The sequence below is a fragment of the Strix uralensis genome, chromosome 2 (genome assembly GCF_047716275.1).
Source record: "Strix uralensis isolate ZFMK-TIS-50842 chromosome 2, bStrUra1, whole genome shotgun sequence".
Lineage (NCBI taxonomy): Eukaryota > Metazoa > Chordata > Aves > Strigiformes > Strigidae > Strix > Strix uralensis.
Window position 1 is genome coordinate 56,335,678 of NC_133973.1, and position 20,808 is coordinate 56,356,485.

At 39.2% G+C, this 20,808-nt stretch overlaps 1 protein-coding gene across 7 annotated transcripts in view; it reads right to left on the reverse strand.

Moving 5' to 3' along the window:
* The window catches only part of SHROOM2 (shroom family member 2), a 132,494-nt gene that overhangs the window by 13,809 nt on the left and 97,877 nt on the right, over positions 1 to 20,808 (reverse strand). For all 7 annotated transcript variants that reach the window (XM_074858836.1, XM_074858841.1, XM_074858837.1 and 4 more), the window contains 2 exons: positions 4,966 to 5,724; positions 692 to 1,243 (listed from right to left, as the gene is read on the reverse strand). In XM_074858836.1, the coding sequence (XP_074714937.1) occupies positions 692 to 1,243; positions 4,966 to 5,724 (1,311 nt within the window). The remainder of the gene's footprint in view (positions 1 to 691; positions 1,244 to 4,965; positions 5,725 to 20,808) is intronic.

Here is a 20,808-nt window from a genome sequence, read left to right on the forward strand (position 1 = left end):
AAAGCCATTACCTTTGTAAATAGGGTAAATAAATACCGGTTGTAAAGAAAATTTGTATGAACTCAGTACATGCCCACCAAAAGCTAAAACTGGAATAGTGCAGAAGACCTCTCACCATTACAATGAGCAAAATAGGCCTAAGATATCTCACCTGGAAACAAAATGTAAAGTTACATTTTATTAAGTAGTACAAAGATCTCAGTGTCATAGAGGGTATCCTTTCAGACTACCAAATGTGAGATACTACAATGTAAGTATTTATCTTTTTGGTTATGGAATTACACATGAACTTCTCGAGAAAGGAAACGTCTCATACCCACTTCAAGTTGTCTTTGTAAATTTTCATCACATAAAAAAGGCTAAAATATTGTTCCTTCTCTATCCAGTTACTAGACTGGATAAAATATCTAACCACTATGAAATGGGAGAAGTTAATTATTCCTTAAGTTCTCACACAAATAGTTTTTAAACAGGCGTTGGGAAACTTTTCATATTGTATAACACTGTTCTTTTTCTGTCATTAATGACATTGTTGGCAGCATTATGCTTGACTACTATTCTAACAGAAAAGTCTTAGAAAAGCCCCAAACCTAACAGTAGGAAGATCCTCACTTTCAGCCCCCTCGGAAAACTGACACACTTGAGATAGCAGCTAACAAGGAACCACTGGCCTACAGAAAGTAATACTCACTTCTCTTCTGAAATTTTTGGAGAAGGAACTTTTGGCAGGAGCTTCCTGCGTTGCTGAGCTTCTTCTAGGAGGTGTTCATCTTTAGGGAATATGCCAACCATCAGATCCATTGTTGTTTTTATTTTCACATTAGGATCTAGTATGTCTGCTAGAGATTTATCTCTTCCCACAATCTCTCTAGCTAGTTCCTCTGACTTCCAGTCTTCAAAGGTCTTCTCTTTGGCCTTTACATAGCTGACTGCTGGTGTGGCAGCACTGCTGTCCTTCAAGTTGCTCCCAGGTTCTTCAGCTGGTTGAGGGTCAGCTGGTTTGGTTCTGGCTTCTGGCTCTGGCTCTATACCTTGCCTGGTGTATGCACAGAATCGTGAATAGGATTGCTCAGAAGTGCTGAGTGTTTTAATTTGGTCCTTTTCCAAACCACTGGGCAAAGCAGGAGGCTCCATAGTACTGACAAGACTTTGCCGACTTTCCTTCTCTGCGCTGCTCTCAGAATGAACTATCTTGATGGGAACCATTTTCACTGTAGTATTGTTGTCTATAACCCTTTCAATTCTGGAAAATAAGGAAAATCCATCTTTAGAAATGGATGAACGTTACATCTCACTTCTTTTCTGCAAATCATAGGGGAAGCCCAAATATGAAAAAAGGTAGATAAGAGATCTAGGTAATGGAATGTTTCTTGCACCGTATCTCAAACCCTAAATCTACATGTTTTCTTTTCTGCCTACACATTTTAAATAGTATTACCATTTGTAAGTAATCCTAACATCAGCCTTGCACAATACTGACGGTACGGGACTTCTGTTTGTTTCCATGAATGTGAGGGTCCAATCTCAGCAGCCAGGCCCCAGATTTGAGACAGTGCTGCCAAACTGCCTTTCACCCCTTTGTTGCCACACATATGAAGGAAAACACGCCTCAAGCTCAACCTCATCGCCTCACACAGATCCAACAGTGCCTCAGTTTTTGACCTGACAGGCGACTTAGCTGCCTGGGGAGTTTGTGATGCCCTCACATCAATTCCCAGGTCTTCCAAGGGAAGAGACAACAAACCAGATGGAAGCATCCTGCAGGCTAGGCCTTTGCTGAGCTACAAGAATAACAAATAATCACACATGGAAAACCTGGAAATCATTCAAAACTTGAGTACTTGATTTAAAAAAGAATAATCTGTATCTGTAAAATTTCACAAAAGATACAGAAGTTTAATAAACAGATCCCACCATAGTATCCTAGTTTTCTCTTAAAGAAGAAAAAGTAGCCACTGAAGAGGGTAACACACAATTCTGATACTCCTTTTAAGGAAAGCTTATAGCAAAAATTCTGTACTGCAGAGCACAAAGGGCCACCTTGGACATTCAATTAAGGCAAGCTATTTAAAGAGGAAGCTAACTTAAGATTTTTAAATTGGACAATAACATGTTAAATAACATTACTGAAACATCTGTACTGTATGTAAAACCGTGTAAGAAACTGAAGTCTAGTTTGGTGGTTTTGAGTTTGCAGAAAGTTTAAAATTATTGTCATAATGTGGGTTTGGAAGCTCTACAGCAAGTAAAGGAACATTGCCTACTAGCTAAAATATCTGGTTTCATCTGGCTGGGTAGCTTGCTGCCTTTCAGATAAGTGAGCAAGACAAAGTACAGCTCTTTTTTGTCTAAGTGTGGGTGTGTCACTTTCCTTAAAAATAAACTTATACTTTATTGTGCTGTACTTTTCTTTTGTAGGTAATAGCAAAATCTGCCTTCGTATTCTTCAGAAGAAAATAATCTTCTTTTCTTCTAGAAAGAGAAAAAAATTTTCTTTTATAAGAAAATATCTTATATTTTAAAGGTATATTTGCTTCTGAAGAAATATGCAGCCTCCCAGTAGGTATTTACTTTCAAGTGCTTTGCGGACATGCTCTGGCATACTGATCCAACTTCTGGGGCAGGTTTTCCAGTCCATGCTGAACACCCCCACTACTCCCATTCGGTCAGGGTGTTTTCATTCAAGGCAACTGCCATTTTAAAGAGCTCACTCTTGTGTCCACCACTCAGCCCCAGCTCCCTCCCTGCCTGCAGACATGAGCAGAGGCCTGCCACTGCCACTGACCTTTTCTTTTGTTTGTTTTTAAATAAAGCCCACACCTTTTGCACTCCTCCAGACTGAGAAGAGGTATAGATTTTTGAATTTGGGGTAATACAAGAAGCATGTGTAAGTGTGTGTGGGACAACTGGAAGAAGTGAGCCGACTGCAATTCTTCACCTAAAATGCCCTGCATCTGTTTTGAGACTCCGAGTACATTCCTCCCAGCTTAATAAAGGATTTTCTAGATACTTCAGGCATTGTCAAGTCAACTGATTTCAGTCAGAGCAAAGACAGTTCAACACCAGGTGCTTCAGAAGTTCTGTTTCTGCAATCACTATCCTCCTGATTTTGGAAGGTTTTCCATTTGTGGAACTGTGGCATCAAATTTTGATCTGCAGCAACTCTGCTCATGGCCATTATGAAGCTTTACTCCAACCGCAAGCACAGTCACTCCTTGACCTGAGTGTATGTTTACTGGATATCTACTGATGCACATCTACTGATGCACTCTTTTCATCTTTATTATTGCTAAACAGTTGTCTTTGGGAATAGCTGGGTTCTGCGCACCACCAATATCTCTCCATACTACACTGTTCTACCTAAAATGCTGCAGGAAACCCTGCGCACTCACTCAGTTTATCCTGTGGATATCCTGTTGATGCTGACATCATCAAACATTGGCTGCCCACGGCATGCAAACTGGCATGTCCAAAAGCTCATATGCAAGGAGCCAACAGAAGTAATAAGCCAAATCTAATTAATTGCATATTAAGATAAATCTACTTGACACATTTTACTCAGATGAAATAAATACCATATAGTAAATACCATATAGAAGGTTCAGAGGTATGGCTCACATGTCTTTCCTTTCTTGTCATACCTGTTTTATTAAGTAATATAATTATTAACTGAGGACAACACATTGTGCATAAACAAGAGCTGTCTGGGCTTAAGAATTTTAAATGTTAACAAAAGATTTGCAGGGTAAGTGTATTATCATTTAGATATGAGCATATAATTAGGCACACCTCAGTGCTCATTTCAACATTAAAGCTTAGTAAAAAGGAAGGACAAATACAATTAGCTTTCTATGCATCCTTAGTATCTATTTATAAAGCGATACATTAAGGAAGTGAAAGCACTACATTAAGGAAGTCATTACTGTCATCTACCTTTGCACATAGATGCTAGGGTTCATGTGACATATTGCACTTCTCATAGTAAACTGTAACTTTATGTTAAAAACACTGCATGATGAAATGTAATTTTTTTCCTCTGGTTACAAGAGGAAGAACATTAAGGCATGTTTAGAAAATAAAGTAATTCATGTTTTCCGTGTCGTAAAGCACACTGGAAAATGCCATGATTGAGTCTATTTCAACAATCTACATTACAGCAGAGAACAGCTATTGCAAATACTTTTGCTCAGAGAAGCAACCTCTGCATTCATTCAGCTTGGAGGTTTTGTTTTCATTCTTTAACCATGAATTACAGTGCTAAAGGATTTATGAAAATTACGATTCCTCAGCTTCCTGGAAGAGTTTGTTATCTTGTGAGAGAATAACCTTTTCTAAAGTTAGCAGCATATGACAGATACAGCAATCAATTAATTTCAGTCAGTTTGTCTAATTCTGAGTTTATCTAGCCTGGGAAAGGACTGACATTCTCCTGCTGAATCTTCAGCCCCTCTCAATACAAACACTGCTGCAGACCCCCCCACAGACTACCTAGAGTGCCATGTTCCATCGTAAAAGCAACATGAAAACAGTCATGATTTGGCAGTGTACCTTACTGCGCTTTCAAAACAGATGTTCTCACAAAGGATACAGCTTCCCTTCCTGCATCTGCTTTGTCCCCACACTGATTCATATTCATATACAGACTTAGGCGGGGAAAATGACAACAGGGAATCTTCTAATTTCACTCAGACTTACAGTGGAAAATCCATTTGAATCCACGCCTTTAATTTTCTACTAACTACCAGCTGTAACACCTGAGCAGCATCAGTCAACTAAAAGAAACCACAGATCAGCTGAAGGACTTTAATGGTACCAATTGGAATTTCACACAAGTCAGGTCTCTTCAGAACATGCTGGGATAGTTCATGCTTAATGAACCCAAAGGATGTGCTCTTAGTAAAGAAAATGAACACTCAAATGGGGCAAAAAGTGTTAATAAAATAGTAAAGAGGTTACATCTAGTACCTGGCTGGGTTCTCATCCTGTAAGGACACAGGAGGTTTATCAGTGAGCTTCTGTGGTGCAAACTGAGGAGAAGGGGACCTTGATGTCTCCATGCCAGGTTTTTGAAGATATCGATACTTGGAAGATAATACAGACTCAGACCTAAGATGTGTTTTTTCTTCTAAGTGCTGACAAACATTCTCCGTGGATAATGCTTGCTGGAGCAGCTGTGGATTAGCACTCTTCAGTTTTCCATTGAAGGCTGCAGGACTCTGACAGAGAGAGGAGTGACTGGCAAATACTTCAGTGGAGCTGGGGGATGAGGACGGAAAGGGCCGGCTGGGCGCTACCTGCAGAGATTCGGAAGAGGTGCCGAGTGACGGTGCAGAATTATCTGGTCGCCTGTATTTATCTCTTTTAGGTGGTGGCGGCCTCTGAGGAACAGGTCCACGCTTCTTGTTCAGCAGTGCTGGCTCTACCCTATGGTTTTCCTCTCCTTTGCCCCGGGACGGACAGGAGTGGTTCTCGTTCAAGGTCTGTGGCTCTGAGCAGGGGAGATGAGGCAGGCTGCGATCCTTGCTCTTCTCCTTCACGTTTTCCTGAGAGTATCGGTAATCACTAGGCAATGTCCCAGACCTCCCACGGCTCTCGTGAGGCAGAACTGTAGGCTCTCGCGCGTGCAAAGGTCTGACAGATGCCTTCCACTTGTGGCTTAAATTCTGGTCCAGCTGATCCCTCTTCTCCCGTGGGTTTTCCCTCAGGGGACCTGTGTCAGCTTGCCTAGAGAGAAGAACACATCATTAGTGTGCTGCCGATTTATTTCCTTTGGCGCGAGGCCACCGCACCGACCCAGGAAGCTTGAACACCAAGATCACATTCAACATTTAACACCAACTCCTCCAATCTATGGTAACTGTACGGGCACACACGATGTGCCTAATCTAACATGATGAGTCAAAGCATAATGTCAGGCTAAATTAGGGTATGGAGCACCACAGGATGCGGCACAACCTTTGGGTAACCCCAGGCGCTGCAGTGTGCACGGCGTAGTTAAATGCACAGCACACCTCAAGTGCTGATGTATGTGGCACAGCCAAATGTGCACATGTTGGTGGAAAATAAAAACCGTCTCCAGAAGAAAGAGGAATCCTAATACTAAAATTTAATTATCTTCTTCCTTCAGAGTCAGTAACAAAGTGTGGAAAACAAGTTTCTTCTCTATGTACAAAATTAACACTTCAGTGTCATTTTAAATGTGAATTGAATACCATGAACTTTAATTATGAATCTGGAGGTTGAATTTTTTGTAACTGGTGAAAAATGAAATGAGTGCAAACAAAACGTTTGCCAAAGCTAAAAAACCAGGAAAGGGAAAATGAGTGCCTCCTGAAAAAAAGGCAGAAGAGGAAATCTAGGAAGGATAGTATTTTCCAGTCAGGCTTATTTTATACTTGAACTTCTTTTGCCCTGTCAGCACATATGACAAACAATGGCCAAAAAGGCCTTATCTTAAACAGAAATATTTTTGGGTTTATTCCAATTTTACACTCTCTATTTCTCTGGCCAGGAAACAGGCTTTCGCAGCTCCAGGCTTGAGCCTTGCCACAAGACATGTAGTTCATTTCTGCTCACCAGAAAAAGACAAATTGGAAAAGAAACAGAAGGCAGGAAAAAAAGAAAAGTACCTTTGAAGCCCTGAGAGGAGACAGGTTTGCTCTCTGCTTAAAGGAGGCTGAAAAGACACTGTAAGCTTAGAAAAGAAGCTATTAACAGAGAAGTAAAAGGCTTCAGAGAGCTGCTAATATAATTTATGCTACTGACAGCACTGGTGTCTGTATTTTGAAATAGTAATCCTGTAGACATGCACTGCCCAAGCTTTCTTTCGAGGGGACTGTGAAAGAGCCTATTTGTAAAGTGAGGTTAACTTGAACTTTCAGCATAAACAGGTTAACATTACTGTACCAGTTTTGAGAATAAGTCTATAGGCAGTTAACATCAGTGTGTATGAAAACTAAATTTGAGATAAAATCACATAATTAATAAAGTCCATTATAAATTAAAGAAGAAAAAAAATTGGAGCAATTACACACTGCATGACTATTTTAATTAAAACAAATATTTAAAATGAAGTATTGTGGGAAGACAACTGGATTAGATGTGGATTCTACTTTCATACCTGTACAATCAAATTACATTAAAATTTATTATTTTTTAGTCCTTGGATCTGTGATATTTTAGCACTTAGGGAAAAAAGTTCTAAAAAAAAATCTGGACATTGTCATTAAACTTCATTATGTATGGGATTTTTAATAATTGTACTTCACACTGATTTTTACATGTCAGTAATAGCATTGTATTTCCAAGAGAGATGGCTTTTTCACAATTTAATTCCTGAAGCCACAGACAAAATCTCTCTCATGTGAGGTGTTAAATTTTAAAATACAATTTTAACGGATAAATTTTCAATTTAACATGAATGTGGAGCTGAATATTGTTTAAACTCAGATCTCCTCATATTGCTCTTAACTAAGAGCAGCTGCTTCAGACACCTTCAAGTCATCTGACAAATTCAGTCAAATCTGTTTTACAAAACAGTATTTATTGACTCTTATTTTAACACTAGATGGACAGTTTTGTTATGTAAAATGATGCAAGGCCTGAAAGACCAACACTATTCAGATTTGGTTACATGGCATCTCTAAAATCAGCTGGTTTTCCCTAGTGAATTCAATGTAAGCAGAACCTGGCCTATAAACAGTTCCCACTAATTTTAATGGAAATAGTACCAAATGAAGACTGCAGGTCTTGAGTATGAAATACTGTATTTAAATCAGTGTTTTTCATTGTCTAGATAACCCATGTAGAGCACAATTTTCTCCTAGTTAACCTGTGCCAAAAAATTCTTCAGGTCTCTCTATTTATCTTCACATACATGAGCCATAACATAAGACAGTGTAACAGCTGCACTTAGGTACATGGAAGATTCAAGGGCATGGCACAAAATGTCACAAAGACATAAATTACATGCACTACCTCAGCCAGTTTGCAAAGTATACACTGAACTTCACAGGCACATCAGGATTGGGTGTGCTGGTAGAAGCAAACAGGACAGAGTATACCATTGATCTGACATGTTTACATATCCAAAGCATGTAACCAAATTTGTTTAATATTACCCTGGCTCAGAAGCAATGAATGCTTCAGTAGTCCTGTCACCTTCCAAAATAGAGTAAAAGGAAATAAAGAATCACAGCACAGAGAAATTTAAAGATGCTACATTTGCAAACATGGAGATAAAAGTCAGAGATTACACACGTGCCTTCATACCATTTCCACAAAATTAAACATTTTGCAGTGCCACAGAAAATGGATCTGAGGGAAGGTGGCTACATTAAATGCTGAGGCTAGTTTGCATTCAGTGTGAGTGGGTCCTCATGCAAAACATGCTTATCACATTATTTTGGAGAGATTTGAGCTTACTGTTCAGAAAGGAGGAAAAGAAAGCAAGCTTCAAGCCCCAGGAGAACACAGTGGCAAGAACCTGCAAAGGTGTTACATTATTATCAATACCAAGAAGTCCACTAAGCTACGTTAAATCTGTTGGTGGTTCATGTAACAATATGCCCAGAATACAGCTGTTTTGGAAATGAGGCTTATACAAGGATAACATACCACTGAAAGGAACTCATCATTTATAACCAAACATCACAAAGTGAGAAAGACAGAACAGTCATCTGAAAACATGACAATTGACTTAATTACCACTTTCATTCTAGATAACAAACCAGTCATCACCAAAAACATTAAACTCTTAAGTTATCTTCGAACGCAAAGCTTCCCCACCCCCATGATACAATACCACGACTACCCAAGCACGAGAGCCTTCCTGATGCAATAGAATTAGGAAAGCTCACACCATGTTCCCCATCCCTGGCACACAATGACATTACAGCTTTGACTGTCAGATGACTTACATCGCTTGCTTAACCTGAACTGCAAAGGAAGTGTAATCAACTGACTTACATTGTTGATATGAAGTGGTATTCAGTAAGGGTGAGTCTAGTACAGGAGGCTGACAGGAGCCTTTTCTACGGTACCGGCTTTTGGTATTTAAGTATAGGAGCCTTTGTACCTAAATGGTGGGGCTCAGAAACCCAAAATATGCTTCTAACTGAAAATTGCTTCATTCCAAAAATAGTCCTCCACATTTTCGAGAAGGTCTGACTTAGGAGAGGGCCCAGCTCTCCCCGAGGAGATCTGTGTGGAGAGACAAGAAGCTGAGCACTCGTTGGCCAGGTGGGCTCAGGAGGAGCTCTGCTCTGCAGCTTGTGCATTCTGCACAAGCCCCCAAACACACCACCACCACTTACCACCATGGGGGTGGAAATGTGTTATCTCCATAATGGCACTAAGTATTTTCTACCCAGATGGACAAGTACATCTCTCAGTTTCCTTCTGGCTCCGTTAGCTTGGGGCATACATGCTCACAACTGAAATGCAAAGGCCAAGTAAACTCTAAGACAGGGAAATCAACCAAGTCTCCTCCCCAGTCTGGACACCCCCAGGCTCCCAGCAATAACACAACAGGCTATTCTAACAAACCAGAGACAGGTAATGTAAGCTACTACATGCAAGTTACATCATGGAGAGCTATATATACACATACACACACTTGTTAATAGAGCCAGCCAGTGGAGTCAATGAGCAATTACCAAAATGAATCATTATGTATAGATGCCTATCAGAAGGATAACATTTTTGGTTACCATAAAAAACAGCCCCAAACCACTTCCTTTGTTTTCCCCATACTCAGGATTTGACTAAATCTGGACAGAGAGGTAGAATGATCTGATTGAATGTCATATCTTAATAAATGAAGGTCACTTTTATCAACTCAGTGTGTCTGGTTTTTATCTGACTTGAGAATGCTTCAGGACAAGCCAAACAGTGCCACAAGACACTCCAACTTTAAAATCCCAGACTAGATAAGCTTTGCAAAATGCATTAGCCAACATCTGAAAAATGCAATGTTTCTTAAAGACCTGACCTCTGTGCAAAAGTTTCACCATAAAACATAAGCACAGTTATGTAAGCAACAACATGTCCTGCACTTACTTACTGGCAGAAGAGAGCAAATGGAGTGGCTGTTTCTGATTTAGCTTAAATTCCTTCTCAAACACCACAAGCTACACTGGTAAAAGGCCTTCATACCTGAATAAGACTCCTCCATAGAAGTCCTCACCCTACAATAACAACCACCCCTCATAATCAAGGCTACAGTTTTGCAGTCCCTTCGAACTGATCTAAATGCAGATATTTTGCCAGACAAGTCAGTTCTCCTTAGCCCACTCTGAATTCGTCTTTCTGCTCTCTCCATTGTATTAGCAACAAGAATTGTACAGGCCCACAGAAAATTGGATCAAGGAACTGACCTGACTCGAAACAGATAATTATGTGGCCTAAAGCAATTGTGAAACACTGTCTTTGCTTATGCCAAAACCCTGTTTATAGGCAGAGCCCTTACCAATATGCTACTTTTTCAGCTGTGAACTTTGTGCGCCGAAACTATGTTTTCAATGTGTATTTGCCACTTGGCACAGTAGGAACCAAAAGCACTCTGCAACAGTTTGCAAATAAAAGGGTAGTTTCTTCCACTCAGTATAGTTCTGCGTGAGACCACAACAGGATGCTACAAAGTTGGAATGGGATGCACAGAATAAGACTGAAATTTACAAAAGTTTTAGGTCTAATCCATATTGATATGGTCAGTGCAATCTAATAGATTCAGTTTACCCTAAAGTAGTCTCTACAAGTAAATTACGCACTGGTTTCACAATTTAGTTACCCAAACAGGAGTCTTCTACCATTTCAGAAACTTTAAAGATTCAAAGGCATCAGGTCCCCTAAGAGGTGGCAGCTGGAAGCCAAGTGGGATACACTGGACTAATCTCAGGTCTCACTAGACAGCTGTGTTTAGCCAACTGAATCAAGCCCAAGATCTCTATGGACTATAACTTGAGTCAGCACTTCACTTGCATGCAGACATCTTATTTCTGTTAGGTATCTGAATCTTCATCTGAGTCTCCCATGCTTTTCCTTTCAGAGGCTCCAGGACCCCAAGGGTTTTGAAACTCTCAAATTGGTTTTACTATTGCAATGCCAAGGAGGCACTGACACCCGAACGCCACAATCTGGACATCCAAGGGCAATTATATTACCAGTGGTCCATTTTTCTGATGAGCACTGTATCTGCTGTCACTACTGGCTCAGTACAGTGTGCACTATCCACCATATAGTGACACATGAAGCATATTCCAAAGATGTTAAATGAGAACTTGGACAACAAAACTACTTAGAAATCTTTAAAGACAAACGCATAGGATAAAGGACCTTCCAGAAAACAGATCATTTAATCACCATGATGGCTGCATAGTAGTGGTCACTCCAGGAAGAGGCACAGCACATACGTCACTACAAAGAAGTAGAGCTGTTCACTACCTTGGTCTGAAGAGACAGATCATGGGAACTAGCATCCCAGCAGCACTACTGAAGTAAATGGTCTTAAAACCAAAGCATGTGTTAAGATGAAAAGTATAATGAATGCTGAATGATGAGAGAATGCTCTCTTTCAAAAAAAAAAAAAAAAAAAAAAAAGATGGCCTGATATACTTCAGAAGACAACTGAAGGTACAAAATCAGCAAGATACTTCACAAAGTATACCCCATGGCACATCACCGTTATACTACAATCCATTTATCATGATGTGAGTCTTGGTTTTCCAATCCTGTCTCTGAATGTCTGTTAACATTATCTGCACCCTGATGGCAGCTATCTGTTTAGTCAGTCACACTAAATACAGCTTAGTTGTTGCACCCAATGTGATAAAGCAAAATGTCATTCTAGCTTAGCAACCCTTGCATTATCACCTGGCTTTATCACAGAATGAAATACGATAACAGACGCTGCTCACCAGTCTGTCGATCCCACCAGAATTTCTCTCCTGTCCTGCCTGCATGGCAACAAACACAGCAATGGGTTTTCATCTCAGGTTTTTTCTTTTTCTAAACATGTTACCTCTCTCCTCATGAAAATCAGAAATAAATTTAACAGACCCACTCTAACTCTGCAGCAGATAAGCAAAGATATGTTGATGGATGAAACATAGGCCAGTCAGTCATGGGTAACAGCACAATGCATAGGCCCACAGTAAAAATCAAATTCGATTAAAATTAAATTTCTTGTAACAGTACAGGGGCCTTTATGCAGAAGGGAAGAATCTTGTGGGAAAGGGTAGAGGGAGGGATGTTTTTCTTTCCTTAGTTCAGAAAATAGGAGCCCCTCCCCCATTCTGCTGCACCTCAAAAATCAATGATAAAAAATAATTTTTATGGCTGTATTCTTACTTGCTTTATCTATTGCATGCCTGTCCTAGCACACAGGGGATTGCCTGCATGGAATTAAAATGACTTCTGCTCACTTAAGTCAACCAGTTAATGTGTTCTATACTTACACACTGAATTCAATCATCAGAATATCCCAACAGTGTAACAAGAGCCATCATATTACACAAATGGCAACCGTTGCAGAGACAAAAGACAATACTTTCCAACACTGCTAACAAGGAAATCACAGTCATGTTAATAAAAGCTCAAAGAAAAATGATTGTTTTGTCAATTTACTAAAAAACCCCTACATTCCAGTTGCCACTCCTTTGATTTTTTTTTTTTTTACATCTAGACTTTTTTTTTCTTCCTGATATGCTGTTGCTATTTTCTTGTTGCTATTACTACTGCAAACAGCTGCTTGCAGCTGAACAAAAATTCAGTAACAGAACAGAAGCTATAAAACAAAACACTTTGTGAATAACAGCTAGGTCACCTGGGTTTCTCAGGCAGGCAACAAAATGAACACATAAGTCATCTCTAAAGGAAAAAAAAAAACCCTAAACCAGTTATTTAAATTAATTAGCATGCATATGCACACATTTCAATAGTCATCTTTTCACTCAGAGCCGGACTCACCGCTTGCTTCCAACAGTCACATCCAATTCTCTTATACTCCCAGCTAATATCTCCTGCTGCTGTGGAAAAGGTCTTCGTGCGCGCCTGCACTCACAGTAACAGGCTTGCCAGGAAAACGACAAGATGAAAAGCTCTCGCACCACCCCTAGCCGAGAGGAACCCCGAGCCTGGCACCCCGAGCCACAACAACAGCACTGCAGCCCTCAGTCCAGAAAACAAGTATTTTCGAGAGGCACTGCCTTCTAATTCCAGTGTGCATGATGCCAACTGTGAAAACAAAAGCTGCTAAAAACAGCGCGCGTGTGTGAGCATATGCACACAGAGCATCTTAGCTGGAATTAACTCACGTTTTCCCCCTATTTTCCCAGTCCATCAGTGAACAGAACAGTCAATTACGCTAAGCAAAATAAAATGCTGTACCAAGCATTGCATCGTTCCTAATTTGCTACTGTAGCTTCTGCTGATAGGGACAGAAGACACAGCGTGTACTCTAAGACCTGGAGAACAAAAGAAATACTGTATGAATTAATACTGCAATTTTCTGTTCAGAACTGACAGAAAAAGGTAATTAAGGCGCACGCCTCTAGCTGTTTCTCTCATGCTTTAACACTAAAGACAAGACAATCTTACCAGGATTTACAGCTGTTTACCCATATTCACTGGATGTGAGCTTTGCATCCTTGCAAATGTGCCAGCCAGTTTGAAAGCCTCACAGAACTGAATCTGTCTCAACCTCTGCATCTCATTTACTGTAACACAGAGGATTTTCAAAGCCATGCCTCACAACAGCTGGCTTGTTTTTGCCTGCTTCCTATGATTGACAAGTTCATACAAGCTCCGTCAACTTTAACCTTGATAAGTGAAGGCTTGGTCTGTATTGTATGTTACATCATCAGAAACTTCTGACCTCAGGGAAAAGATCTCAGAGACTTCAAAGCTTTTCCTTTCCCTCACCCCCACCCCCTGGATTTGGTTATTAAAAAAGAAAAAAAAGGATTTTAAAAGTCCTTTAATTTTTTAAGGGTTTTTCCTTACATTTGTGAAAATCATGACCTGAATTTCATGATCCGCAACAAGAGTTCCATAAGTTTTAAATATTTAAAATGATTTTAAAAGATTAGTGTGCTACTAGGCTCCTTTCTGAACAATGTTCAAATAACCAAGTCTTTAGTTTTAGAGAGTCTTCATCAACAGCCCTCCAGCTTGAATTTTTTTGCATGCGTTGTGTGTACAGGCGCTCTCTCTTGCAGGAGATTCTGCAGGGAAAGAAATGCTTTCATGCTGCATGAGCAAATTACCACCCCCACACTCCATCTTTAGAAACCAAAGGCATCGTGGCCTTCATCAGAGCAAAGCTCAAGCTCCTTTCAATTTTTCTACAAGAACACATTAAAGATTTAATAGAGAAACTGTGGGTAACGCTTTAATATGTATTAAAAGATCATTCTAAAGATGAACACTTTAAGAGGAAAAATTTATTTAAACTGCATGTAAAAATCACATACAGCAGTTAGATATTATGATACAGCACTGATATTCAGTTAATTTTTCTATCTTCCCTAAAATTTTTATATCTCCCAAAGCTGTCTGATTTCAAGATATAGAGAGAATGACTTCAAGACAACTCATCCATTTACATAATACAACACAACTTGGTTAACAGACTGTAGCAAGTCTGGTTGGCCCATGCAGAGAAATGGAAGTTATAGCTGTCACATTACTTTTTAGCACAAAACTTTACTCAAATTTACTGGCATAAACAGTCTCCTGCGTGACAGCAAATCATAATCCATGTTGCCTAAGGGCTTATAGCAGAAGGTGAACATTTCACAGGCTAGCTTTTAGTACCAGAACATCATAAAGCCACTCCATATGTTAGAAATATATGAACTGCTGCACGGAGGAGACAAATCAGTCACCTATTTCCAAAGATGCTTTTCATCAAGTAACTTAGGGGAAAATAAAATGTACAATACATCAGCATATGATGCTTTTATGAGTATAACCACTGGAGACTGTATCTTACATTATCTCTAATCTCCCTACTCAACTGTTATCATTAAAATAGCCACAAGAAGATAGCTAGATTTCAAGCTATGCAAGGAAAACTGAGTCTTTAGATACTTTCCATTCTAATTCTCTTTCCAGGGAAAGCAGTAAAACCAAACCAGAACACAAAAACGGACTAATGCTTACCAATTTATCTCTGCTTCTCTCTCCACAAATTTTTTTGGTGTGCCATTCCTTTCGCCTGCCCGCAATTTCAGTACCATCAGAATCATGTTTAGGACTTCTCCCAGCTTCTCACACTTGGTAATGTTTACCTTTGGGGGCAGGGGAGAAGACTTTCTGTAAGAAGAAACTACCCTCCAACACTTCCTTTTACCAGACTACAGTGGCCTCACATACCCCTAGCTGTCACTGGATGCACAGTGGAGAGCCAGAAGAAGAACTTCACTCAGTAATAAGAAGCTGGAAGTAGAAAATAAGGGGATATGTGAGGTGGGGTAGTGACGATCAGGTTTAGAAACAGGGATTCAAAACTCACCTAACAAAGGTAGAGGGAGAAGCCACACTTTCAAGAGTGTGAGGAATGAGCAAGTTGGATGGGGGAAAAAACAGGGCTACATTACTGTAGTGCATTTCCAAGCACAGGCTTTGGAAACAGTCCAGACCCATTTAATGAGATCCCACAGCTGCCAGTGAGCCAGAGCGGAGCATCACACCGACCTGCACGACGTGTACCTGAGGGATGCTGGGCTCAGCGCCACTGGGAGAGTGAGCAACGGGAAGGCAACGGGCTGGACCTGCAAGGTTTAGTGCTCTCATTTAGCCACAACCATGTCTAGATCCCAAAATAATGCATTTAGGATGCTCTTGGAAGAACCATGCATCTCTCAGCTCAAGCAGCCTGAAAGTTTTAAAATGGGCAACAGGAGGAAGAAAAAGACTACAAGTGGGAAAATTTATCATGCAACTCCTGCCTTGATCCTGAGGTATGAGAAGAATCTGGTTCAAAACTTTGCTACTTGAAGAGCTATCCTGTGCCAGTGGCCATATGTATTTAGATTAATCATTCTTGAAAGATCAAGAATCCACACTGTGGTATTTAACTTTGAAAAGGGCATTTACATACATGAGAGGAATATTTTTAAAAGGAACAAGCCAGATGGTATAATGCTAAGAGATAACATGCAACAGAAGACACAATATATGGAACTCAGAAAATGCGTAACACCTACCACAAAACCCAGAAGACCACCCTTTTTCCTTCCCCCTCTCTGTCCCCTCTGAAGGCTGGATTAAACAGTAATTAAAAGGACACCCACCAGAGAACTAAAGTCCTACCCAAGTGAGGAAAATCCAGAACTATTCTAGCAAAACAGATGTATAAACACAATAAGGTAAAAAAAAGAAACAAAAAGAAACAAAAAAGAAAAAAAAGGTACAAATTCTTAAAGGCATTAGGAGGAGGGGGGGAAAAAGGAGGGGAAAAAAAAAAAGCACTTTTTCAAACACAGGTGACTGCCAGACAGATTACAGGGTCAAAGTACAATAGTAAGAATACGAAGAAAATGAGGCTGCAGCAGAAAACTTACATGGAATCCCCTTCACATCTCCATAAGCAAAGAGCAGCCTATGCAGGAATTATTCTCAGATGCTGTCCATTATTCAGTGGGTAGTCATGAGTTACCTGGACTATATGATAATCACCTGAAATTCCCATAGGAAATTGCTGAAATAGTAGCTGTGATGTGCAACTACCCATTCCTCTGATACTTGGGAACTGCTTGAGCAAAGTGACACATGCAAGGTTTGGGGAGGGAAGGTGTTAGGGTGTCAAAGAGAAAGAATGAGAGAAAGAGAGCAAGAATAAAAAATAATTCATTATGTATCTGGAGAACTTCAGAACCATAAGCTTAACACCTGAATTAAGCAAACAGGTAGAAATTATATGAAGAGATTCAGCAGCTGCACTAACTAGCGTGTTAAAATGACAAAGAATCCTTTGGGCTTGTGCAGAAAAGCCATGCCTACTCTTAGAAGGAGTCACTACACAGGTGCACAATACTGATCTGGATGACAGAGACTATTTGGATTTTTAGATTCTAAAAAAAAAAAAAAAATCCTCACCAGAGGCTCTTAAAAATCTGACATGGGACAAAGTCCTCACTTGCATCATCACATGATTAACAGAACTGGTTAGATCTAGACGATTTACAGAAGGGGTGAAAAAGGTGGCAACAGTTGCTGCTATGAGGAGATAATTCTGAGTAATAAAGACACAAGCCAAAGATTTCCTATCACTGAGCGAATGGGCCACAAAACAACAGATAAAATTCAAATTTAATAAATGTAAAGTAACTCATAGGATAGCTTTTTCTACACCTCAGCAATGTATACAATGATGTATAACTGAAATTACTGCTACGCAGGAAGGAAAAACTGTACTTCACAGACCATTTGATGAACATCTCCGTACTCCACAGCAGTCAAGGAAAAAAGAAAAAAAGAAAAAAAGTCAAGATGAAGGAAAAATTATGTTACTTTATGAATTCATAGCGCACCCTAATGCTGTTGCAGTTCTCCCATTGCTCCAGAAGGAGAATGTGGAAAGACACATAAGAAGAAAATCAGGATGGGCAAAGCCATACAACAGTTTCCACAGAGGAGACACCCCACTCACCCCCTGCAGAAGTGGTGCTTTACCTCACAACACACCAGCACAAAAAGCTATGGATGTCAAAAGCTGATGTGGATCCAAAACCAGTTAAGACACTTTTGTGAAAGAAAAATTCATCAAGGGCTCTTAACCACAAATCCTTAAGACTGAACCTCTTTACCTGCAGATCAGCAGAGGCTGGGCAAGGATACCCAGCAGCATGGCTCCGTGTTTGCCTTGTTTTTATTTTCTCCAAGAACCTGCTACTGTTCACTTAGAGAAAAGAAACCTGCTCAGGTAGCCCTTTGGCTTGTGTTTTCAAGCATCAACCTCCTTCATGTATCCGTGATTCAAGGTTACACTGTCTCACAGTGTGATTCATTTAGCTGTTACTAGGAAAAACATAGTAGATCACAGCAACAAAACTTGTACTAATTGCAGAATTTACAGAAATCAATGGAATGGGAGAGATGGCAGGGGACTTCTACTACATGAATAGATGCTGCTGGACTCTCTCTCCTTTGTTACCTCTATATGCATGAGAAGAGCCACAGAAGTGTTTTTTCAGTTTCAGACAAAATATAAACTTTGAAACAGCCCAAGACTGTACTGTATTATCCATTAGTTCATATGATACATACAGTGACATCACTGGCAAAAAAAGTGGTCTGACAGATGCCTTAATAATCCATATTTCATAATAAAGAAATGCTAACGTAAATAGAAAGGGCTTCAGCAGCTCACATACTTCCAAGTCTTTGTCAGTAGCTAAGACCCTGTGAAGATGCATGTTAGCTCTTCTGCACTTCCCTCCAGATGACAACAAATAGCTGCATACAACTTGCTGGAAAGGGAAAACTCAAATTTTTTTAAATTTTATTTTTTATTTCTAACTTCATGCAGAAGGCATTTTCACAAGTAAATTCATTACCATTAGGAATTCAGATATCTAAAGCATTACTTCAACCAAACTGGTATGTTCTGGCTACATGAAAAGCATGTTTTCTTCTCCCTTTAACTGAATAATTAATCTGCCTCAAAAAAGAGCACTTAAAAACCTTTATAACAGTCCTTATTATACTTAAATTGATTTTAAAAAGAGAACACTTCCCTTTATAAGGTCTTGAATAAAATGAATGTAGAAATTGTTAGTATACTGCACATTAGATAAAGTAACCACATGTATTTATAATTTATATTCTACAAAATACTACTTGTTACGTCATTCTATATTTAACAAACTGATAGGAAATATTTCTTTCCTTTAGAAGAATTTATGTGAAAAATTACAACAGCTGTAGGTGAAGTGTAAAACAGAGAACTTAGATCTCTTTTGCACTGTAAAATATTGAAGCTTGTTACTACATGCATTAAATATCTGCCAGAGTAATTTTTCACTGATTTGTAAGGAAGCAGTTGCACAAGATCATACTATTTCTTCCTCGAGGAAAAAGGAAGAGAGTGAAAACATTTTGCTTATATAGCTCTGGTGCTGTCTTGATAAGTCCTACAATGACTGAGACACACTCATCCTGCAATATTCATTCAGGAGACACTTCTCATTTTGACTCTAACAATGTATATACAGTAAATAATGACTATAAGTTTAAAATCTGTATGTGACGTAATGCCTGCAAGCAGAGTTCTGCCGAACTATTTAAGCAAATGGCCTTTTTGCTACATATTAAAAACCCCAACCCTTCAAGTCTTGCACTTCAATACCCAAGTTAAGCTGATACTACCATTGTATATTGCTACTATAATACTTCTTTTGACAGCACAGTAAAAGACGCAAAATATAAAATTACTGGAGTTATAAAAAAACTGGGTAGTTCCTAAGAATATTTCCAATGTCTACTTTATTTTCCAATGTCTAATTTACACCATTTATCATTGCAAACATGAGATTACATGAGAAACTAATTTGTCCAAATGTGTCATGTGGATTTTTTTTTCCCCTCTGCTAGTTAGCCCTTATGTGTAGCCCCAACCCCTACAATGGTCACAAAACAGAATAAGCTCAGAGAAATAACTATCAAAACACACATGTATGTTTTATATTTGTATGTATATATACTCACACACACAAACATCCACATATGCTTGATATATATAAACAGAGCATCACCCATTTGTAAATTCTTTTCCATCTCACTTGATTCAGAAGACATAAGATTATTCCCATTCCTGTGTTGCTGAAGGTCCTCCTTCTTGCACAATAATTTGCCATTGCACCACCTGGTAAGCTTGGAGGCTAGATATTCACCAGCTCTTGAAAAATCATTTTCCTTATGAAGTGCCTAATAATGAACTCAGGAACCTCTCTATAGGCTCCCGTTTTGGCTTGTAAAAGATTTTTTACAATATTAAACTTAGGCATTTAGGTCAACTTAGGCATCAAGAGAGGATTTGTACTTTGGTTTTGTATGGTGAAGGCTGTTTCCCTGTCTTCAAGAGCTCAGGCAACAGCAACTACTAAGGCATGAGAGAACAAAAAGAAACATCTTACAGTGTTTAATTAGAGTTGAGTCAAGCTGTGGTCCTATACTTGACATGCACATGCTCCTGTACTTGACACCTGTTAAATGTTGAAAGATTTTCTGTGACCTGTGATCTCATAAATCCTTTTTCGCTTTTTAAAATTATGTCATTTTCATAGACATTGCTGAAACAAATTAATAGAGATAGAAGTCAAATGTTCTTAGAAAGTAAATAAAGCAATGGCTGTGAACATCTCTAGCAGATGGCAATCTTAAGAATTAGATCATAAGGCACTATTCTTTTGATGCAAATTGACTTTTATGTGTGCTGTGCAGAAAGCCACAGACTACAGGCCAGAGCACACATTTCCATCTTTAACCTTTTGAAGGGTTATGTCAGTTTAGAAATGGTGGAGACTTCTATAGGCAAGTTAATTATATAACCAGCATATGTCATTTGACAAATACAGAAAAAGTGACACGTTTAAAGAAGGGCAGACTTTACATCTGTAAAAAGCTAAGCTTTTGTAACTAATTTGAAATAAAGAATAGCAACATTAAAAATAAAAAAAACATTAATTTTTGTTTTACAGATCAACAGACTCATATGCTTTTAAGCAGTCCTAAAGTTAAGAACATACTCAGAATCACATCAAGCCTCAGTATAAAAAATATTCATCTCATGTCAGATGACTGTTT